At 45.4% G+C, this 18,685-nt stretch overlaps 1 protein-coding gene across 1 annotated transcript in view; it reads left to right on the top strand.

Moving 5' to 3' along the window:
- The window catches only part of LOC128694174 (cilia- and flagella-associated protein 44-like), a 147,188-nt gene that overhangs the window by 64,479 nt on the left and 64,024 nt on the right, over nucleotides 1-18,685 (top strand). The window contains exons 16-17 of the mRNA XM_070080644.1: nucleotides 9,226-9,338; nucleotides 9,946-10,015. Coding sequence (XP_069936745.1) covers nucleotides 9,226-9,338; nucleotides 9,946-10,015 — 183 coding nt within the window. The remainder of the gene's footprint in view (nucleotides 1-9,225; nucleotides 9,339-9,945; nucleotides 10,016-18,685) is intronic.

Here is an 18,685-nt window from a genome sequence, read left to right as displayed (position 1 = left end):
CATTTTACACCCATGGTATGCAAAATGGAAGGGATTATTACCCAAGACTGCTACATCAAAAAGTCAAACAGGGTCCCTTGAATAACTTTTGTAAAATTCAGAATGATCAGTTCATAAATAATGATGCATCATCAGAAGGAATACAAATAAATGCACTTTCGATAAAAATCAACAAATACATTGAACATTACTACCGCCCACAGGATGGGTATGGGGTGCATAATAAACATATTAAACTAACTTAAACAACATTACTATATAGTGGGTAAAAATACTCATAGTGCTTTTATACGTTTATTGAGAGTAGAACTGGTTGTATAGACATTATTCCTGAAGTTCCATGAAGATCGCTTTATCCTGAAGTTCTCTGGTGGCCGGCCAATCATGACAATCCATCCCAGTCAAATTGAAAAGAAAGAAATAAATTCTCAAAATCCTATTCTCGGTGATTATGTACAGATACATGTAGTTGCACCCATATATGATATTTATATACATAATATAAAAATATACCAAAAAAACACTAACAATTACGTACCTTTGACTAGATGTAGGTGGACACATGATTATCCGCCAGGATCGTAGGACGTGTCCAGCTCCCTTTTCCTCTTCTTGCTTTTTCGGATCCGAGCTGTCTTCATGTTCTTCTCCATTAATTCAAGGTGTGTTTGAGTCACTGTTGAACGTCTGTAGCCCAGTGGTATGTCTAGACAGCTCCTCACATATCCACTGTTGTAGTCTGCAACAGCATGGCTGACTGCAAAATCAGCATGCCTCTTGGTTTGATATCGGGCTTTATTGCAGTAAGACCATATGCGCTGACGCAGACTTTCATTAGGGTTTTGCGTTCTGCCTTTTACACAACGCCGCATCATTTCATCTGTTGTTAGGTCTTTGTAAATATTATGCACCTCCTCCATGTATGCAGGTTCCAGCTGTAACTATACTTTCATGTTGTTGTGATGTGGTGGGGAAAGGTTTGCTGCTACTGCTTTCTGGTAGAAACACCAGGAATTATCACCTGTTGGGCAAAGGTGATGCTGTGCTTTTTCATCAGTTGAGGAACAATGGAAGAAGCTTGCCAGGATACAGTTCCTCATAACTTCAACTCCACAACCGATCTTCTCTCTCAGGTTCTTTCGAAAGTAGTGTCAACTTATCGATTACAAAGTCTGTCAACATGGCCTTTTTCTTCATGGCGAACTCCTTCCTCTTCCTCCCAGTTTTCAATTCTTTTTCAACATATTGTGACTTGACCAAATTTGTTAGTCTGTTCTTTAGACGTTTAGCATAGTGATTGATACATTCCTCTTTTTCAACTTGTACACCTGGATATGGACCCTCACCATCGTTGAGGTCAACAATGGTTTTATACGTACTGCTGTCACCGTCACTCACTATTGCTTTGTATCTCAATTTTTTTCCAAGGGATCGTTGCCAAATTATTACTGCTGCTTCACTTTCCATCTTTGCAGCTGTTCCTGAATAGTTTATGTAGCATTTATGTTCGTGTTCATTTGCAAATTCTTCATATTTTTCAAGGGATATTGTCTGTTTGCTGTAAGAACTTTCCATACAGGCAGACATCTGACAGTACTTGCACAAAACTTTATAATCAACCACTAATTTTGTCACGGTATCGATAGCGATACCAATGCCTATATTTGAGTGATGTCTCCTTTTGTGCCATGTTCCGTCATGTCACATCAATGTCAAGAATTCCACTGTCATCTGGTACAATATTCAGGTTGGCATATTCCTGAACAATAATGCCCCTAGATTCAGCAAGTATTTTCTGACATGACTCAATACATTTTTCTGTTATCATAGACGCATAATTATTGTATGTATCTAGAGTGATATGTGGAAAGTGTACTGTATCCTTCACCTGCTACCATTTCCCCATACACCATCCTACCAGTTACCTCATTCAATACTTTATACACACTAGGTTTTCCCCCAACTGATATCCACAATCAGGACACTCTAGAACAATAATTGTCTCTAGATGTTGTTCATAATATGTAGTGTTCATTGTTTTAACTCAACACTTCGAGCAAAATACTTGCGATAAGACAGTATCGTATAATTTATTACAATCCACCATCCTTATTTTTATGTCATTAAAATCAGGATTTACTTTACTAAATAATGACACTCTCTTTGTGGCACTTGACACCCCAGCAGATGCAGGTGTTGACACTGGAATATCACTTGCAACACTAGTGTCAATATCAGTGGTGGCCATGGAGCTGTTAGCCACATCTGGGGTGGCAGTGGAGGTGCTGGCCACAGGAGATGTGGTTATACGAGATGAAGTGGCATTGGAGGTGCTGGTGGCCACATCTTGGGTGGTGGTGGAGGTGCTGGCCACGGGAGATGTGATCATACGAGATGAAGTGGCATTGGAGGTGCTGGTGGCCACATCTTGGGTGGTGGTGGTGGAGGTGCTGGTGGCCACATCTTGGGTGGTGGTGGAGGTGCTGGCCTCAGATGTGATCAATGTAAATAAATTGGGACGTCTTTTGTTCTTCGATCCTTTTGGTCGGCCAAATGGACGTCGTGTGGCCACAGGTACGTCTTTTCGTTTCTGCTTTCCCGATCCTCTGGGTCGACCACGTGAACGTGGGGTGGCCGTGGAGGTAGTGGGGGTGGAGGTAGTGGGGGTGGAGGTAGTGGGGGTGGAGGTAGTGGGGGTGGAGGTAGTGGGGGTGGAGGTAGTGGGGGTGGAGGTAGTGGGGGTGGAGGTAGTGGGGGTGGAGGTAGTGGGGGTGGAGGTAGTGGGGGTGGAGGTAGTGGGGGTGGAGGTAGTGGGGGTGGAGGTAGTGGGGGTGGAGGTAGTGGGGGTGGAGGTAGTGGGGGTGGAGGTAGTGGGGGTGGAGGTAGTGGGCGTGGAGGTAGTGGGCGTGGAAGTAGTGACCGTAGAGGTGGCCATGGATGTGCTGGCCATATTTGCGGCAAACTGTTTCCTCTTTGAAGGCATCGTGCACAAAAAATGTATACAATGAAAGGCAAAAAGTGACGTCCCAAGGGTAGTCGTTAGACAAAGTGATACACCCAATCTCTCTTTAGACTTCTAGTCGGCACTGACCTGCGTTAGTGCGAGCAGCTCCTTCTCACAGCTACCCTGATGGTTGCCAGTTACTATTTAGAAGAATGTACTTCTTGCCACCTCATCGATGCTGTGTCCACTTTTTGTCATCTCATGCTCACAAAGTTACAAGGGAACCACAACTTTGACTCCCACACCTCATCATACTTTGCACTTCATTTATTGCTGGTAATTATAGACACAGAGAGGTCGGTGGCCTGGTGGCTAAAGCTCCCGTTTCACACACGGAGGGCCCGGGTTCGATTCCCGGCGGGTGGAAACATTTCGATACGTTTCCTTACACCTGTTGTCCTGTTCACCTAGCAGCAAATAAGTACCTGGGTGTTAGTCGACTGGTGTGGGTCGCATCCTGGGGGACAAGATTAAGGACCACAATGGAAATAAGTTAGACAGTCCTCGATGACGCACTGACTTTCTTGGGTTATCCTGGGTGGCTAACCCTCCGGGGTTAAAAATCCGAACGAAATCTTATCTTATATATTGTTGGATCTCTGGACATTCTGGTGCTGTGGACACTGACAGAGCGCACTCATCTTCACCTTCCGTATTACCCTGGTAGGATCTTCCATTGTGAAAATTTGTCTGGACTGCCTCCAAGTGAGTCGTCTACCCTGGCAAGCTCTGTTGACACCGAGCTCTGAGGTCGGTACCTCAGCCTCACAAGTGGTTTATAGGACAGATTTTCATAAATGATTGATGTTGCAAGAAACTCGCGTGCATGCACGTATAAAGGTGTTGGTGTTGCAGCATATATCCTGATCTTCAACCTCCCTAAGCTTAGCCCCTTAGGACTTCCCCTCAGAAACCACGTGCAACCGGGAGCCTTAATTCCTGCAATATTCCTTTGTTATTAGTGACCTGCCTGCACCTCAGAAATTCCTATATCCAAGGGGATATCCACATCTTATGATGTGGTGGATGTCACAGTCAAATTAGGTGGACATCGCAGAGACATTACAGCCTTGGTGGTAGAGACATTACCCAGGGCAATTACAGTGAGAGGTCTTGCTGCAGCAGCTAAGCGATTGAAAGACCTTGACGTGAAGCTGGCAGACCAGGGAATTACCACTGACACAGTCAGAAATGTAGGTATCCTGGTGGGAGCCAATCAGATAGATGACTTCCTGTCTACACGACGGACGTTTAGGGAAGGAATTGGTTTATACAGATCCGCAGTAGGATACATCATAGGTGGCAGGATTCCACCTGAATTCCTTGCCACACCAGATAAAGAAGAAGCTGTATAACTATGCAGACACGGACCCTAGCTTCTAGACTCACAAGAGACACTGGTACGTACTGGGCATGCACTGCCAGCTGCACAAAGGCCCACAGTTCAACTCACTCACAGCTTTTCCCAGAGACTGGCCAGAATCCTACGAAAGAGTGGAGGTCTTGTCTTACTGTATGGGCCTGACGGAGGAGGTCATCTACGGTACATCGAGGTGCCTCTACCAGATTTCCCCAGGTCTCATATGTGAAGACACATGGGGGCGCCATCTGCTGATCGCGGCACGTCTTGTCCAGGTGATGTCTGGTCAAAGAAGAGAGAGCTGGAGTCTTCCAGACCCGTGTCTCGTGGTGCAAACTAGGGCTGCCAGTTCTCCCTAGCTAACTTAACCTAGTGCTTGCCTACATTATCGGCTTATTACTACCTATGTTAAGGTCTTAGGTCTACATTATTATTATCTACAGTTGCCTTAATAATCCTAATATTAGTATACTAACAGTAAAACTACCTACTTCTTCCCTGAGCCACCAGCTTCTTTGTTATCAAGGATGCTTGTGCTCCTGCGTCAAAGAATAATCGGGTTGTTTCGGACCTGTGCCCATTCACAACCTTTGCCATGACTGTAGGTAGGGCAGCACCTCCGTGATTCTCACTTGGATTAGAGACTTCACTCCCACTAATCACGCTGGCTACCATTTCAGGCTCAGACTCACTTTCTATCTCTACCTGAGAGATATCCCTACTAGCCTGGGGTTCCCTTAAATTATTGGGACATAGTGCAGTATGGTGCTTACCTTTGCAACAGACTCGACACTCACTGAGCTTGGTGCCACAGTCTCTCGCAAAGTGTTCCCCACAACACTTGAAGCAGTCTCAACTCCCTTAGTCCCTGTTGCCTACTGCTCAGTGTTATATACTCCGATTATTATTATAATCAAGTGGGAAGCGCTAAACCCGGAGGATTATACAGCGCCTGGGGGGGATGTGGAAGGCATTCAGGCTTAATTCGGGGAACTGGAGCACAGATCCAATTCCCTAAATCAAGAGCCCCTCACCAACATCAAGGAACCTTCCTTGAGGGGTATATACTCCGAGCAACTCGTGCTAGCGTGTTCGCCTTCGCAGAACACAACACGCATATTCTGGCATGAGTGCCTCTGAGGTTCTGCTTAGAGGTTCTTACCTTAGACACTTCTCTACCATAGTCGTATGAGCTTTGGACTGATCTCTCGAGATCTTTGAGTAACTGTCTGGATTTTTATGTGGTGATGGTGGTGACTCTTCTCTCACACCTATACTCAAATGAGAAACGAGATCTCCCAACCCCTCAACAATTTGTTTTATCGTGAACCTATTCGTCCGATATTTTAAGTGTAACTCATGCACTGTAGTGCTAGCCAGTTTCCTCTGAATCACCTGACTGATGAACCATTCTGACTTACCCCAATCATGTAAATCTATAAGACTATTTGTCAAACTCATAATTTCAATTTGGAACTTCTCTAGGCTCTGACGGTCATGGCGACAAGCCTCTAGATCCAACAACTGATAAAGTATAGTCACTTTTATCTCCTCAGTATTGCCAAACGTGTCCTTTATTTGGTCTTTGGCATGTTGGTAATTAGTGTCAGTGGTTTGGTAATGCCGGACCAAGCCCAAGGCTTTACCCTTGAGCTGTGAACGTAAATATTGTAATTTGACGGCATCTGACAAATCGTCTCTGTCATCTATCTGGGCTTTAAACTGATCCCAGAAAGCAATGTACTCTGTTAAGGTTCCGTCGAACGTTAGTAAACTCAACTGGGGCAATCTGGGCAACACATTAACAGGTGTGCTGTTGTTCGTGTTCCTTGAAACATTTGCTGCCCCTGCTGTACCGGCCTTCAAAGTCTTTATTAACTGCCTGCAGTCTCATCTCTGCTTTACACTCTGCCCTTCGTTCGTCATAGTCCTTCCATGCTACTTCGATTGTATATTCAGACTCACCTGTAGTATAGGCCTCTGTCTCATAAAGGATAAATGATCTCTCAAAGGCCTCCAGCCTTTGCTCCGAAGGTTTCAGGCAACTCTCAAGTTCCTCACAGTCTACATCCTGATCTTGCGTGGTCATACGACACTCCTCACATGCTTTGCTCAGGCGTCCCTTATAGGCTCCCATAGACCGCTTTAATTGACTTAGAGCTGGGACAGCTGGTACTACATCTTCACCTACCATAGTTGCGGTTTAGTTAAGATCATGGTACTAATTTGTACTTCAATTAGCCCACCCCACAGCACAAACGGTATTAGGCAAGAATGAACGAGTCTCAAGGCTTCTCAACAAGCTTAACAACTCCCTTTATTTTATTGACTCTACTCTGAATAAAAAATGTACACTTTTAGCTCTCAAATCCCAATCGAAATGTGTAACGATGTGAGAGCTTAACCTAGCAATTTCCTGTACAATGCCAGCAAATAATTACAGGACTTAACCTAGTCTCAGGTACAATTCACAAATCCCACATTAAAATGAGTCAAAGACAGTGAAAATCACACAATAAAAATGCAGTATACAAATTAAAATCACTTGGTTAGCCCAAATAAGTTCAACAATTCAACTTGTGAAACAGTAAATGAATAATGTATGTAAACAGCTTGGCCTAACTGCCCAGCTTACTCAGTCTAGCATGGATGGTTGGATAAGGTACATCCTAACCTAACTAGTGTGCTATAGCTTAATTAAACCTGGCTTTAAAACTTCCTGTAAATAATAACTAGGTTAAATCTGTCCTAACTACTATAACTGTTGTAAATATTGCACAAGCCTAGCCTAACTGTGGCTACCTTGCTTATCCACTGTAAGTAATTAACACACAAGTCTTCTACTCTGGATTACTTGTAATCACTGTAAATAATTAAATTCACAAGCTTCTCTAGCCTACCTGGCCTGCCTGTAAATTACTGCAAATAACAACTGTGTATAGTCAGCTTGGCCTAGCCTCTGTGTAACTCTGGGCCTAGGTGTACTAACTTAACCTAACTCTGTTAAACTGGTTCCTAACTGTGGCCTAGCTATGTTAATTTTAACCTAGCTATTCCACATCATGGTTCAAAGGACCACGTGTGAAAATTTGTCTGGACTGCCTCCAAGTGAGTCGCCTACCCTGGCAAGCTCTGTTGACATCGAGCTCTGAGGTCGGTACCTCAGCCTCACAAGTGGCTTATAGGACAGATTTTCATAAATGATTGATGTTGCAAGAAACTCACCTCCATGCACGTATAAAGGACTAACTTGGTGTTGCAGCATATATCCTGATCTTCAACCTCCCTAAGCTTAGCCCCTTTGGACTTCCCCTCAGAAACCACGTGCAACCGGGAGCCTTAATTCCTGCAATATTCAATCGTTATTAGTGACCTGCCTGCACCTCAGAAATTCCTATATCCAAGGGGGTGGGTATCCCCTAGTATAACTATGCAGACACGGACCCTAGCTTCTAGACTCACAAGAGACACTGGTACGTACTGAGCATGCACTGCCAGCTGCACAAAGGCCCACAGTTCAACTCACTCACAGCTTTCCCCAGAGACTGGCCAGAATCCTACGAAAGAGTGAAGGTCTTGTCCTACTGTATGGGCCTGATGGAGGAGGTCATCTACAGTACATCAAGGTGCCTCTACCAGATTTCCCCAGGTCTCATATGTGAAGACACATGGGGGTGCCATCTGCTGATCATGGCATGTCTTGTCCAGGTGATGTCTGGTCAAAGAAGAGCGAGCTGGAGTCTTCCAGACCAGCGTCTCGTGGTGCAAACTAGGGCAGCCAGTTCTCCCTAGTTAACTTAACCTAGTGCTTGCCTACATTATCGGCCTATTACTACCTATGTTAAGGTCTTAGGTCTACATTATTATTATCTACAGTTGCCTTAATAATCCTAATATTAGTGTACTAACAGTAAAACTACCTACTTCTTCCCTGAAGGGTAAATCTATAAATTAAGTAGTACTCTCATCCACATTCGACAATCCGGGAGAGAATGTTTGTGTTTGGGGTTGGGTGTAAGGGCCACCCAGCTCAGCCGTTCGATAACGGCCATGCTGGGACCCCTTCGTACGCCGTATCTATCCTGTGGAACTTTAGGGACCAAATAAATTTCCACATCCATGATGCTTATGACGGATTCTTCATAAAAAGAATTGGATCTGCCATTGCCTTCCTTGGACTGAACCTGAATGCCTCCCACTCCCCCCAGGTGCTCTATGACCCCTATGGGTTTAGCACTCCCTACAAATGTAATTATAAATTCGGACCTATTTCTAGACTTTTCGCTCTGAATCACAGGGATCCCTTTACCAATTTTTTTCATAACTCTTCCAGAATTTTAGAGACAGCTGGTAAAGTCATTGGTATGACTTAATAAGCAAAAACAAAATTCAGTTAAAACCACAAATGCATATCTGTCCATCTTGCCTCCATTACTGTCAGATATTGGGAATGTAACTCTCACAATTATGCATTGAACACATGACACACAGATGCTTAATACCTTCAGCATGATCTGACGGTCCTCACAGGACCGTCAGATCATGTTGAAGGTATTATGTAATGTTGACAGTATAACATAATTTGACTATTGTATATATATAAAAAAAAAAAAATAAGATTTCCTTTCGGACATCGTGACGATAAGTTCATCGTGAAAAAAAATATATTTTTCCTCCAGGAATAAATATTATTTTTGTTCACTCTTGAACTAATTCCTGATATTTATACTGTAATAGTTCATCTTTCTCTGATACTTTTAAGATAATTGCTGTCAAGCAACGTTGTGATTCACGGTCTTCGTATGTGAATGACGCTAAGTTGCTGTTCCTCAGTATTTCCATAAAGGTTTGTATATTGCAGGTGGTGGCTAGCAGCAGCAGGGAGCTGGAGCTCCTGGAGGTACTGCTCGAGAAACTTAAGACACTGTACTCGTGGAACCCCCTCGTCTCTGTCCCCTACGTACGGTTCCTCAGGTCAGTCTCACCCACCGTACACTGAAACCTCTCTTGTTTTCTACGTGGCTGTATGTGTAATGTGTCCGCTTTGTCACTCCAAATAATAAAGCGGACACCATCTTCCGATTTTTATCGTATCATGTTTCTTAATGAGTAACCTTTCGTTTCTTAATATGTCATATCTCTGTTAGGTTAGGCAAGGTTCGTCAGGAAACAGGACAAGTGTTTCCTGACATGGGTCTTAGTCAGATGACTCGCCGTTGGAGCTTTTGGTCATCTGACCGAGGCCTTCCGCTGGCTTACCGGCCCACCCATTTAAAAATTACGGTCATAGTTATAACCATTTTTACTGTCATACCTCGTCTCCCAAAAGGATGATCTTTGTTACGCCAACACTTGCTATAATGGCTGCGCAGCCAACCTGTTTTAAAGGAAAATGGCGACGCTGCTACATACCGACACAAAGTGGATGTAAGCAGATGGACATATAAATACATATCAGGGATAGACATCAGAGACAGATATCAAAAGTAGATAAAAATCATAGATAGATACTTAACATACATATGTATAAATATAAAAGCAGATATATAAAGAAAACACTATGTTCCTCTCCTCCCTCCAGCTCTGAAGAGGTACTGAGTGCTGTGGACACGTCGGAGGAGGTGTTCACCCTTCTGAGCCGCCTCGCTCAGGTGAGATGTAGGGCCATGACAGTGATGTGACAGTGACACAGTGGTGCGACAGTGACAGTGGTGTGACAGTGATGTGACAGTGACAGTGGTGTGACAGTGACACAGTGGTGCGACAGTGACAGTGGTGTGACAGTGACACCGTGGTGTGACAGTGACAGTGTTGTGACCGTGGTGTGACAGTGTTGTGACCGTGGTGTGACAGTGGTGTGACAGTGACAGTGATGTGACAGTGGTGACAGTGACACGGTGTGACAGTGACAGTGGTATGACAGTGACACCGTGGTGTGACAGTGACAGTGTCAGTGGTGCGACAGTGACAGTGGTGTGACAGTGATGTGACAGTGGTGTGACAGTGACACAGTGGTGCGACAGTGACAGTGGTGTGACAGTGACAGTGGTGTGACAGTGACACCGTGGCGTGATGGGAACGCAACCTACAGCAGTGATACAGTATTGTGCCCCCTGAAAGGGACACAATGTATATAATGTATATTTGATGTATATTATCTTTCATATAATTTTATATTGCTGATATTTTCATTAATAGCTAAACTGAAAATATCTCGTTTTATACTATTATTTGACTCAGCTGTGTTATGAGGTACGATGTAACTTTTTTTATATTTTATTTAAAACTTCATGTACAAATATATATATAGGTAGATATATCACTATGTGACACTGATGATGAGCAATAACATTCACTACACAATCTACTGAATAAGTACATACATAAGGACCTTAAAATAAACTTAACACAACCTACAGACTGCTTCTACGTACATTGTTTCACAAGTACACAAGGGTTCATAGATATAATGGTAACTACTCATTATTACTTACACTCCCCCCCCCCCCCTCCCCACCAATGAATACATTCCACATTCCCTTGTTCACTTAAAATTCAAAAAAGACTTGAACAAGGACATCAATAAAACAATATATAAACACAAAACAATTCAGGCAACATCTGACAGTCTACTATATACAAGTTTTTAAAACATATCACAATTCAAGAAGGAATAAAGGTATAATAACAAAGGCCACAAAATGGCTACAAATAAAACTCCTAAATTACAACCTCAACACAATAATGCACCAAGCTTAATGACAATCACCCGTAATACAACTCGCAACAAATTACACAAGACCTACAATATGCACAGGGCCGGATTAAGAAGTCTCTGGACCCTAGGCTATTCAGATTGGCGGGGCCCCTTTGAGTTACGGGTAAGCGAAGCGACCCCTTCCAGCTTGGGGGTGGGTGGGGTCAGTGTGAGCCTGTTTAAGGTCTAATTAAATACATTCTGGCTATTTAGATTAAATTTAATAGGGAAAGTACATCAAGACAACCAAAACCATTTACCAACAGCCATTATAACTATCTTGTTAAATCATTAATTTTAAAGAGAATAAACTCAAGACAGCATAGTATTACTAGATTAGGCTATTAAAGTAGTGACATCATGTACCTATTATATTCAGCATAACCACTACAGCACTATTATTCCCTTTATAAATCACTGACCATTATTGTTATCATTGAATCATGCATAAGACTATCAAATCATATAAACTACAGAAAATTGGAGAGGAATCTCCCATACTCACCCATTAGCGGGAAAACACAGCTGTTCTGATGTAAACAAAGGCGTGTTGAGTGTTGCCATCTATGGTTAGGTTTATTTATTTTTATTTTATTTTATTTCATTATTTATTTTTGTTTTGATTAATTTTTAAAAATCAATTTTACTCTCCAAACACTTGAACTTTTTAGGTAGGGACCCCTTTGAACTTGCACCATGTGCACAGTCTTGGATGAGCCCCTGAACCCCTTGGACCGCGGGGCCCCCAAATGCGCGGGGCCCTAGGCAAATGCCTAGTTTGCCTATGCGGTAAAACGGCCCTGAATATGCATTATTAAGAAACCTGTGCAGCAACACAGGTGACCCATCATCCCTTCCCCCACTCACACACACATTGAAAACTAACCCCATCACCAATCTGAATAATGATGACATTAATTATCCTCAATTTAGGAATATTGTGACACAATGTCACTTGAGGAAACATTATTTACAACCATGGATGGTACAGGACTACCATAATCACAATACCTTAAATAAGACTAACACAATGTGAATATTACATTTCAAAACACATGTATACAACTACCAATAAAGTTGGTATTACCGTTAATGACTTAAACTTATTACACATTAATTGCCCCCCCCACCCCGAAATAAGGAATTCACTGTCGGTAATGACACCTATTCCCAAAATTCATATATGAATAAACCTAAGTGGTAATTATACAAGTATTGGTGAAACAGTAACACCAAAGACACAGTACATTTAATAACAAATATTAACATAAGGGAAACATCTTATCACATTGATACAGTACATGTATATACAATAGCCCATTTTGCAGCTTCAAGGATACTAAAATGAACGTTGGGACACCCTCTTATTACAAAGGTTCTGTACGTGTGTATACAAGAGGCCACATAACAGCAGGCCCCTCACAACTAACACTACTTGCCATCATACAGCAGACCTCACCACACCTGCCACGACGTGTCCCGCCCCTACCTAAACCCCGCTCTCACCTGGCTAAGGTTTCCTCCCTCGCTGCCCCACTACTACTTTTGTATGGCCACCTGTTGTGACCGGGTGTGGAAGTGTGAATTGCTCATTACTCTATAATTTGTTCATGATTGTAGCCAAAGTATAAACGTAAGTAACCATTCTACAGAATTCATTACCTTTGTAACTTGTGAGCTCATTACCTTTGTACCTAGTTCAGCTATCAAAACTTTGGGGGCCCAGTCCCTGGACCCATTATGTACCTCTGTAATCTGTAAATACCTTTGTAACTTGTCATGATTGTGACCAGACTTACCTGGAGTTCATTACCTTTGTAAATTGTGAGTTCATTACCTTTGTAAATTGTGAGTTCATTACCTTTGTAAATTGTGAGTTCATTACCTCTGTAACTTGCTCAGCTATCAAAACTTTGGAGTCCAGTCCCTGGACCAATTATGTACCTCTGTAATCTTTTGACTACCGCCCACAGGATGGGTATGGGGTGCATAATAAACATATTAAACTAACACCTGGGCCCTGGGGACCACGTTTGCCATGCTCTCCACACACGACACCCGTGCCACCTGGCACCACCTGCTGTTCACCTCCACTAGCACACCGCCCCCCGTCTACCGATGCTTTCTTTCCTGTACGTTGAGCCGGCGTCAGGACATCGTCAGAGTCCGACATTGCTGCCGCCCTCTTCCTCGTCCCAGCGTCCTCCTCCATGTTTGTGACCGGGGTATCCACACGATGAACCTCCACCACCACCTTCGTCGATGCCTTCTGACCAGGGGCATCACATCCCCGCCAGTCTCACCAGCACCAACAACCGCCTCCTGCTGCTCGACCGCCACAGACACGAGCTCCGGACTGGCCGACGGCACAGCCGGGGAGACTACATCCGTAGACGGGAACATGGTATGCAAAACCGATGCTAATGTCGCATCCAAGTCCTCCACTTCTGTCGTCACCTGTTCCTCCCCAAAACCCTGCTGTACCACCGGTAATGAAGACAACTCGGGAGACATCATCTCCAATTTTGACTCCATTACTGTCTCCTCAGTCTCCTCACTCCAAAGGCGACCACGCCCACCATCTCCTTGACGTCTACGTATGGAAGCCTCCTGCCCATCATCATTTGTTACTCCACCGGCCGGCCTTCTGGCCTGCCCTCGCTGCCCACACTCTGCCGCCATATGATCATAGTTGCCGCAGAGGCGGCACGTCCGTCGTTGTCCAGCATACGACACCATGACCTGCGTGCAGAAATCATCAAGGTACACATACGACGGTATGGCCTGGCGTAGAGACATCTTAAGGGTAAACGTCCCTTCGGGTAGACCAACATACGCCCCAGCCACCCACTTGCCTTGTTTTGCCATGTGTACCACTATCTTCTGAAAGCACTGCTGAGATCCACTGAATCGGCCTCGAAGGACACATTGCGCAGTTTCACCCATGTATATTGTCGTGAGACATCCACCATACGCACACGCACTGCAGGGGACACATCTACGCAGATATCTTGAAATTGCTCAACCAGCTCCTCATACACCAGGAGGCCTGGTCACAGACCGGGCCATGGGGGCGTTGACCCCTGGAACTCTCTCCAGGTAAACTCCAGGTACACTGGCCCCTTGAGTAGTTTCACAAAAATTCGGTAGGCGCCATTTAAAGCCACACCATGCAAATCCTTGTTCTCAATACCATAAGTGTCACGGATAATCTTGGGTAGCAATACCTGTACAGTCTCAGGCATAATCGCCCCCGAATAAGCTCTATATCTATGGTATTCACCCGCCTCCTCATGCTAAATGCCATGACGCCACTGGATAGCTTGCTAGACTGTCAGTTGAGAGGTGCGAGTCACGTCCACACTCCCTGACAGCTAGGTCGCGAATGGATGTAACATTTACACTTCACTGTGCTCACTGTTCGAGAGTTGTGGTTGGCTGTCCGCATTGGTAAACTGCTTAGCTAACTATCAGCTCGCTTGTTTACCTGACGGCGCCTCTGCAGTACCAGGGGCGAGTCGCATGATATCACCTGATGTGAGGCCTGTAGTAGAGAAATCGCTATCTCGATAGCTGATCATCACTGGACAAGCGCTTCTCTATAGCTGCCTGTTTGTTTGTTATATAGACTCTGTTTTGGTAGAGTGTGATTACGTTGGTGAGTCGAAACATACATCTTGTAACTATGTAACTGTTCAGGTCCCAGGCTAAAGCTTCTGACCTATTTTGTGTGGCATCTTTGCACCATCGTAGTCGGGGATTTGGTTATGCTGAACTTAGATTCAGTATTAAGGGCGTTTTATGATTTTCATGGAGGATCTGCTGATGGTCCTCAGTTAGGGTCATTATTTTGCTGGCAGACAGCATGGGCTGTCTGTGCAGACAGTACAGGCTGTCTACATACGCTCGGCCACCTACCGCGCGTCGTCCCGACGCGACAATACTGGTAGTAAAAGAAACTCGGTCTCTCTCTCTCGTAGGAACAGGGCACAGAACACAAAATAAAAACATATATATACATATGGACATGGAAAAAAACTTCCTACAGGGAGGGAAGAAAAAACATGTGGGGTGTGCTAAACATCGTGGTCATAGGCAGTGAGCGTCGATGGGCATCACTGCACGCCTTCCTGCATCTGGACAGATACTGCAACACGGGAGACATCGCTGCGGCTGAGCTGTGACGTAACAGGGTACGGTCTCCTCTGGAACGGTGAAGCAGACATCGTAGGAGTCGCTGCAGGTTTTCACTCAACCTGGGGCACGACATGCTGGTGCCCTCGAGTGAGGCGTCGACAAAACTCGGCAACTGGGCAGGACTTCTGGCAAGCGACTCAGGACACTTCTCGACTGGTACTGTCGCTGGGCTGTCACTGCCGGCGAGCGTGAAGCGAGTTGTGGAGCGAGTCATGGCAGAGACGACTGGGCGAAACATCTTGGAGTCGTAACATCATACACCAGACTGCAGTGAGAGAGCTAGCAGTCAAAGTGACATCATCTTTGTGCAGGCTGCTCACTGAAGCTTGTGACACGAGGCTGACACCGCCTGCCAACAGGCCTGGCTGCGGCTTGACGAGTATCATCTCTCGACAGTTGGAGTTATAGCAGAGGTTAGTCTAAGCGTCCCAAGACTTGTTTCTCTACATATAACTGCACTCTGACGGTCTGGAGGTGAAGTGAAACAAATCTCGATGGGAATCGTAGCAGGTACGATTCTACAGAACATCACGAGCGACTAGCATAAAAGCTTTCTGTACAAGGGGGCTCATACGCTCAGGGCTGAGTAATCAGCTGTCAAACACTGGTCACGCGGGTGACTTAGCACAGTGGTGCAACTCAAGGGTCTGACCACAGACCTCACTGGACACACGGAAAACTTACAAACACACCGCTGTACATACGGTACAACATGGCTTAACTAGCAAATGATGCTTTTCTGCGCATAAAACTGACTAAGACATACTAAAATGTGAGAACACTGACTGAGAGGAATTAATTAACACACGACATATATCTTCTCTCAATGTTCTCGACAATACTGAAATAATTACTAGAACACTCGATGTGACATCATGTGATGTCAGGCGTGATGTCGCAAGGTGACGTCAGCAGCAGTGACGTCAACAGACATCTCGAGGTGACGTCAGGCAGACATCGTGAGGTGACGTCAGCAGACATCATGAGGTGACGTCAGGCAGACATCGTGAGGTGATGTCAGCAGACATCGTGAGGTGATGTCAGGCAGACATCGCGAGGTGACGTCAGCAGACATCGTGACGTCATGAAGTCGGGCAGCATCGTGGGTGGCGTCGATGTGATGTGGGCAGCAGACCACAGCATGAGACCTGGGACATCTGGTAACTCACGTGGCTTTGTAGGTCTACGTGACATCGCCCACACCCACGTGACGTCGTGATCCACGTAGCTTCGAGTGGCCTCGGGCACTCGGATACACAGCACTGGCAATGAATTCACACGAAAAACAGCAGAGAACACAGCAGAGGGAGTGAGCAGTGGTGAGTGGTGTATGGTAGTGTGGTGAGCGCGAGTAGGGCGAGCATGGGCAAGGTGAGGAACAGCCACTTCCTCTCCTCTCCTCCCCCACCCACAAATACGTAGAGAACTCACACTGGACGCAGAAATCACCACAAAACTCACCTCTGGCTTGCTGAAACGGCTGTGCTGAGCTGAACAACAACAACAGCAACATACAAGTGACGATGAACACGTGACTTGAGAAACAGCGTGGGACACTGTAGCGTGGGACGCTGTAGCGTGGGGTCACTGTGATGCCACTCACAATTCTCGGGGAATTTCGACAAATTTCGGCTGGATCCTGCTAGTACCTGTGTCTGGATGCTCAAAAGTGCAGACACGACATCAGGATAACTCGTTGAGAGACGGATGCTTCTTGTGTAGGGTGATGAAGTGAAGATGACTTCATACCTCTTCCTCCCTCTCTCCAGGCAAACACAACTGCTGCGAGCACCTCTGCCACCATTTATAACGATGTTTATTTGGTAGGCTGTAGCAAGCGGGGTGAATGATATACTTCTTCGGAGGCTTCTTACTTTATTGTTAAGTAGTGGTGGGTTACACAGGCTTGTGTGTGTGTGCCCATGGCCCGGGAGGGCCATGCCCACGAGAGAGAGCTGGGAGGCCTTGTGTCTTGATGCCAGGCCGCTGTGTGAGTGAGGGAGAGGCCTGGGCCGGCAGGCTGGCGTGCCTACCTAGAGGCCTGGCTACAGAGGGCAGCACCTGAGTGGCGCAAAATATGAACTAAGCTGGCAGACAGCATGGGCTGTCTGTGCAGACAGTACAGGCTGTCTACAGATTTCCCTCAGCCTTTCTTCGTAGGACAATCCCCGTAGCTCTAGGACTAGTCTTGTTGCAAACCTTTGCACTTTCTCTAATTTCTTGACGTGCTTGACTAGGTGTGGATTCCAAACTGGTGCTGCATATTCCAGTATGGGCCTGACGTAAATGGTATACAGAGTCTTGAACGAATCCTTACTGAGGTATCGGAACACTATCCGTAGGTTTGCCAGGCGCCCGTATGCTGCAGCAGTTATCTGATTGATGTGTGCCTCGGGAGATATGCTCGGTGTTATACTCACCCCCAGATCTTTTTCCTTGAGTGAGGTATGCAGACTTTGGCCATCTAAACTATACTGTGTCTGCGTCTTCTTTGCCCTTCCCTAATCTTCATGACTTTGCATTTGGCAGGGTTAAACTCAATGAGCCAGTTGCTGGACCAGGCTTGTAGCCTGTCCAGGTCTCTTTGTAGTCCTGCCTGATCCTCATCCGATTTGATTCTTCTCATTAGCTTCACATCGTCCGCAAACAAAGACACTTCTGAGTCTATCCCTTCCGTTATGTCATTCACATATACCAAGAACAGCACAGGTCCTAGGACTGACCCCTGTGGAACCCCGCTTGTCACAGGCGCCCACTCTGACACCTCGTCACGTACCATGACTCGTTGTTGCCTCCCTGTCAGGTATTCTCTGATCCATTGCAGTGCCTTTCCTGTTATGTGAGCCTGATCCTCTAGCTTTTGCAGTAACCTCTTGTGAGGAACTGTGTCGAAGGCCTTCTTGCAGTCCAAAAAAATGCAGTCGATCCACCCCTCTCTCTCTTGTCTTACTTCTATCACCTTGTCATAAAACTCTAGTAGGTTTGTGATACAGGATTTTCCCTCCCTGAAACCATGCCGGTTGTCAATTATACACTTGTTTCTTTCCAGGTGCTCCACCACTCTCCTCCTGATGATCTTCTCCATGACCTTGCATACTATACACGTTAGTGATACAGGTCTGTAGTTTAGTGCCTCATGTCTGTCTCCCTTTTTAAAAATTGGGACTACCTTTGCCATCTTCCATACCTCAATGAGTTGCCCAGTTTCAAATGATGTGTTGAAGATCTTTGTTAACGGTACACACAATATCTCTGCTCCCTCTTTAAGGACCCATGGAGAGATGTTGTCTGGTCCTACCGCCTTTGAGGTGTCAAGTTCGCATAGCAGCTTCTTCACCTCCTCCTTGGTTATATGTACCTCATCCAG

Source organism: Cherax quadricarinatus, chromosome 6 (assembly GCF_038502225.1).
Source record: "Cherax quadricarinatus isolate ZL_2023a chromosome 6, ASM3850222v1, whole genome shotgun sequence".
NCBI classification, from domain to species: Eukaryota; Metazoa; Arthropoda; class Malacostraca; order Decapoda; family Parastacidae; genus Cherax; species Cherax quadricarinatus.
The sequence above is the reverse complement of the archived record's forward strand: the minus strand, read 5'-3'. Positions and strand labels throughout refer to the sequence as shown.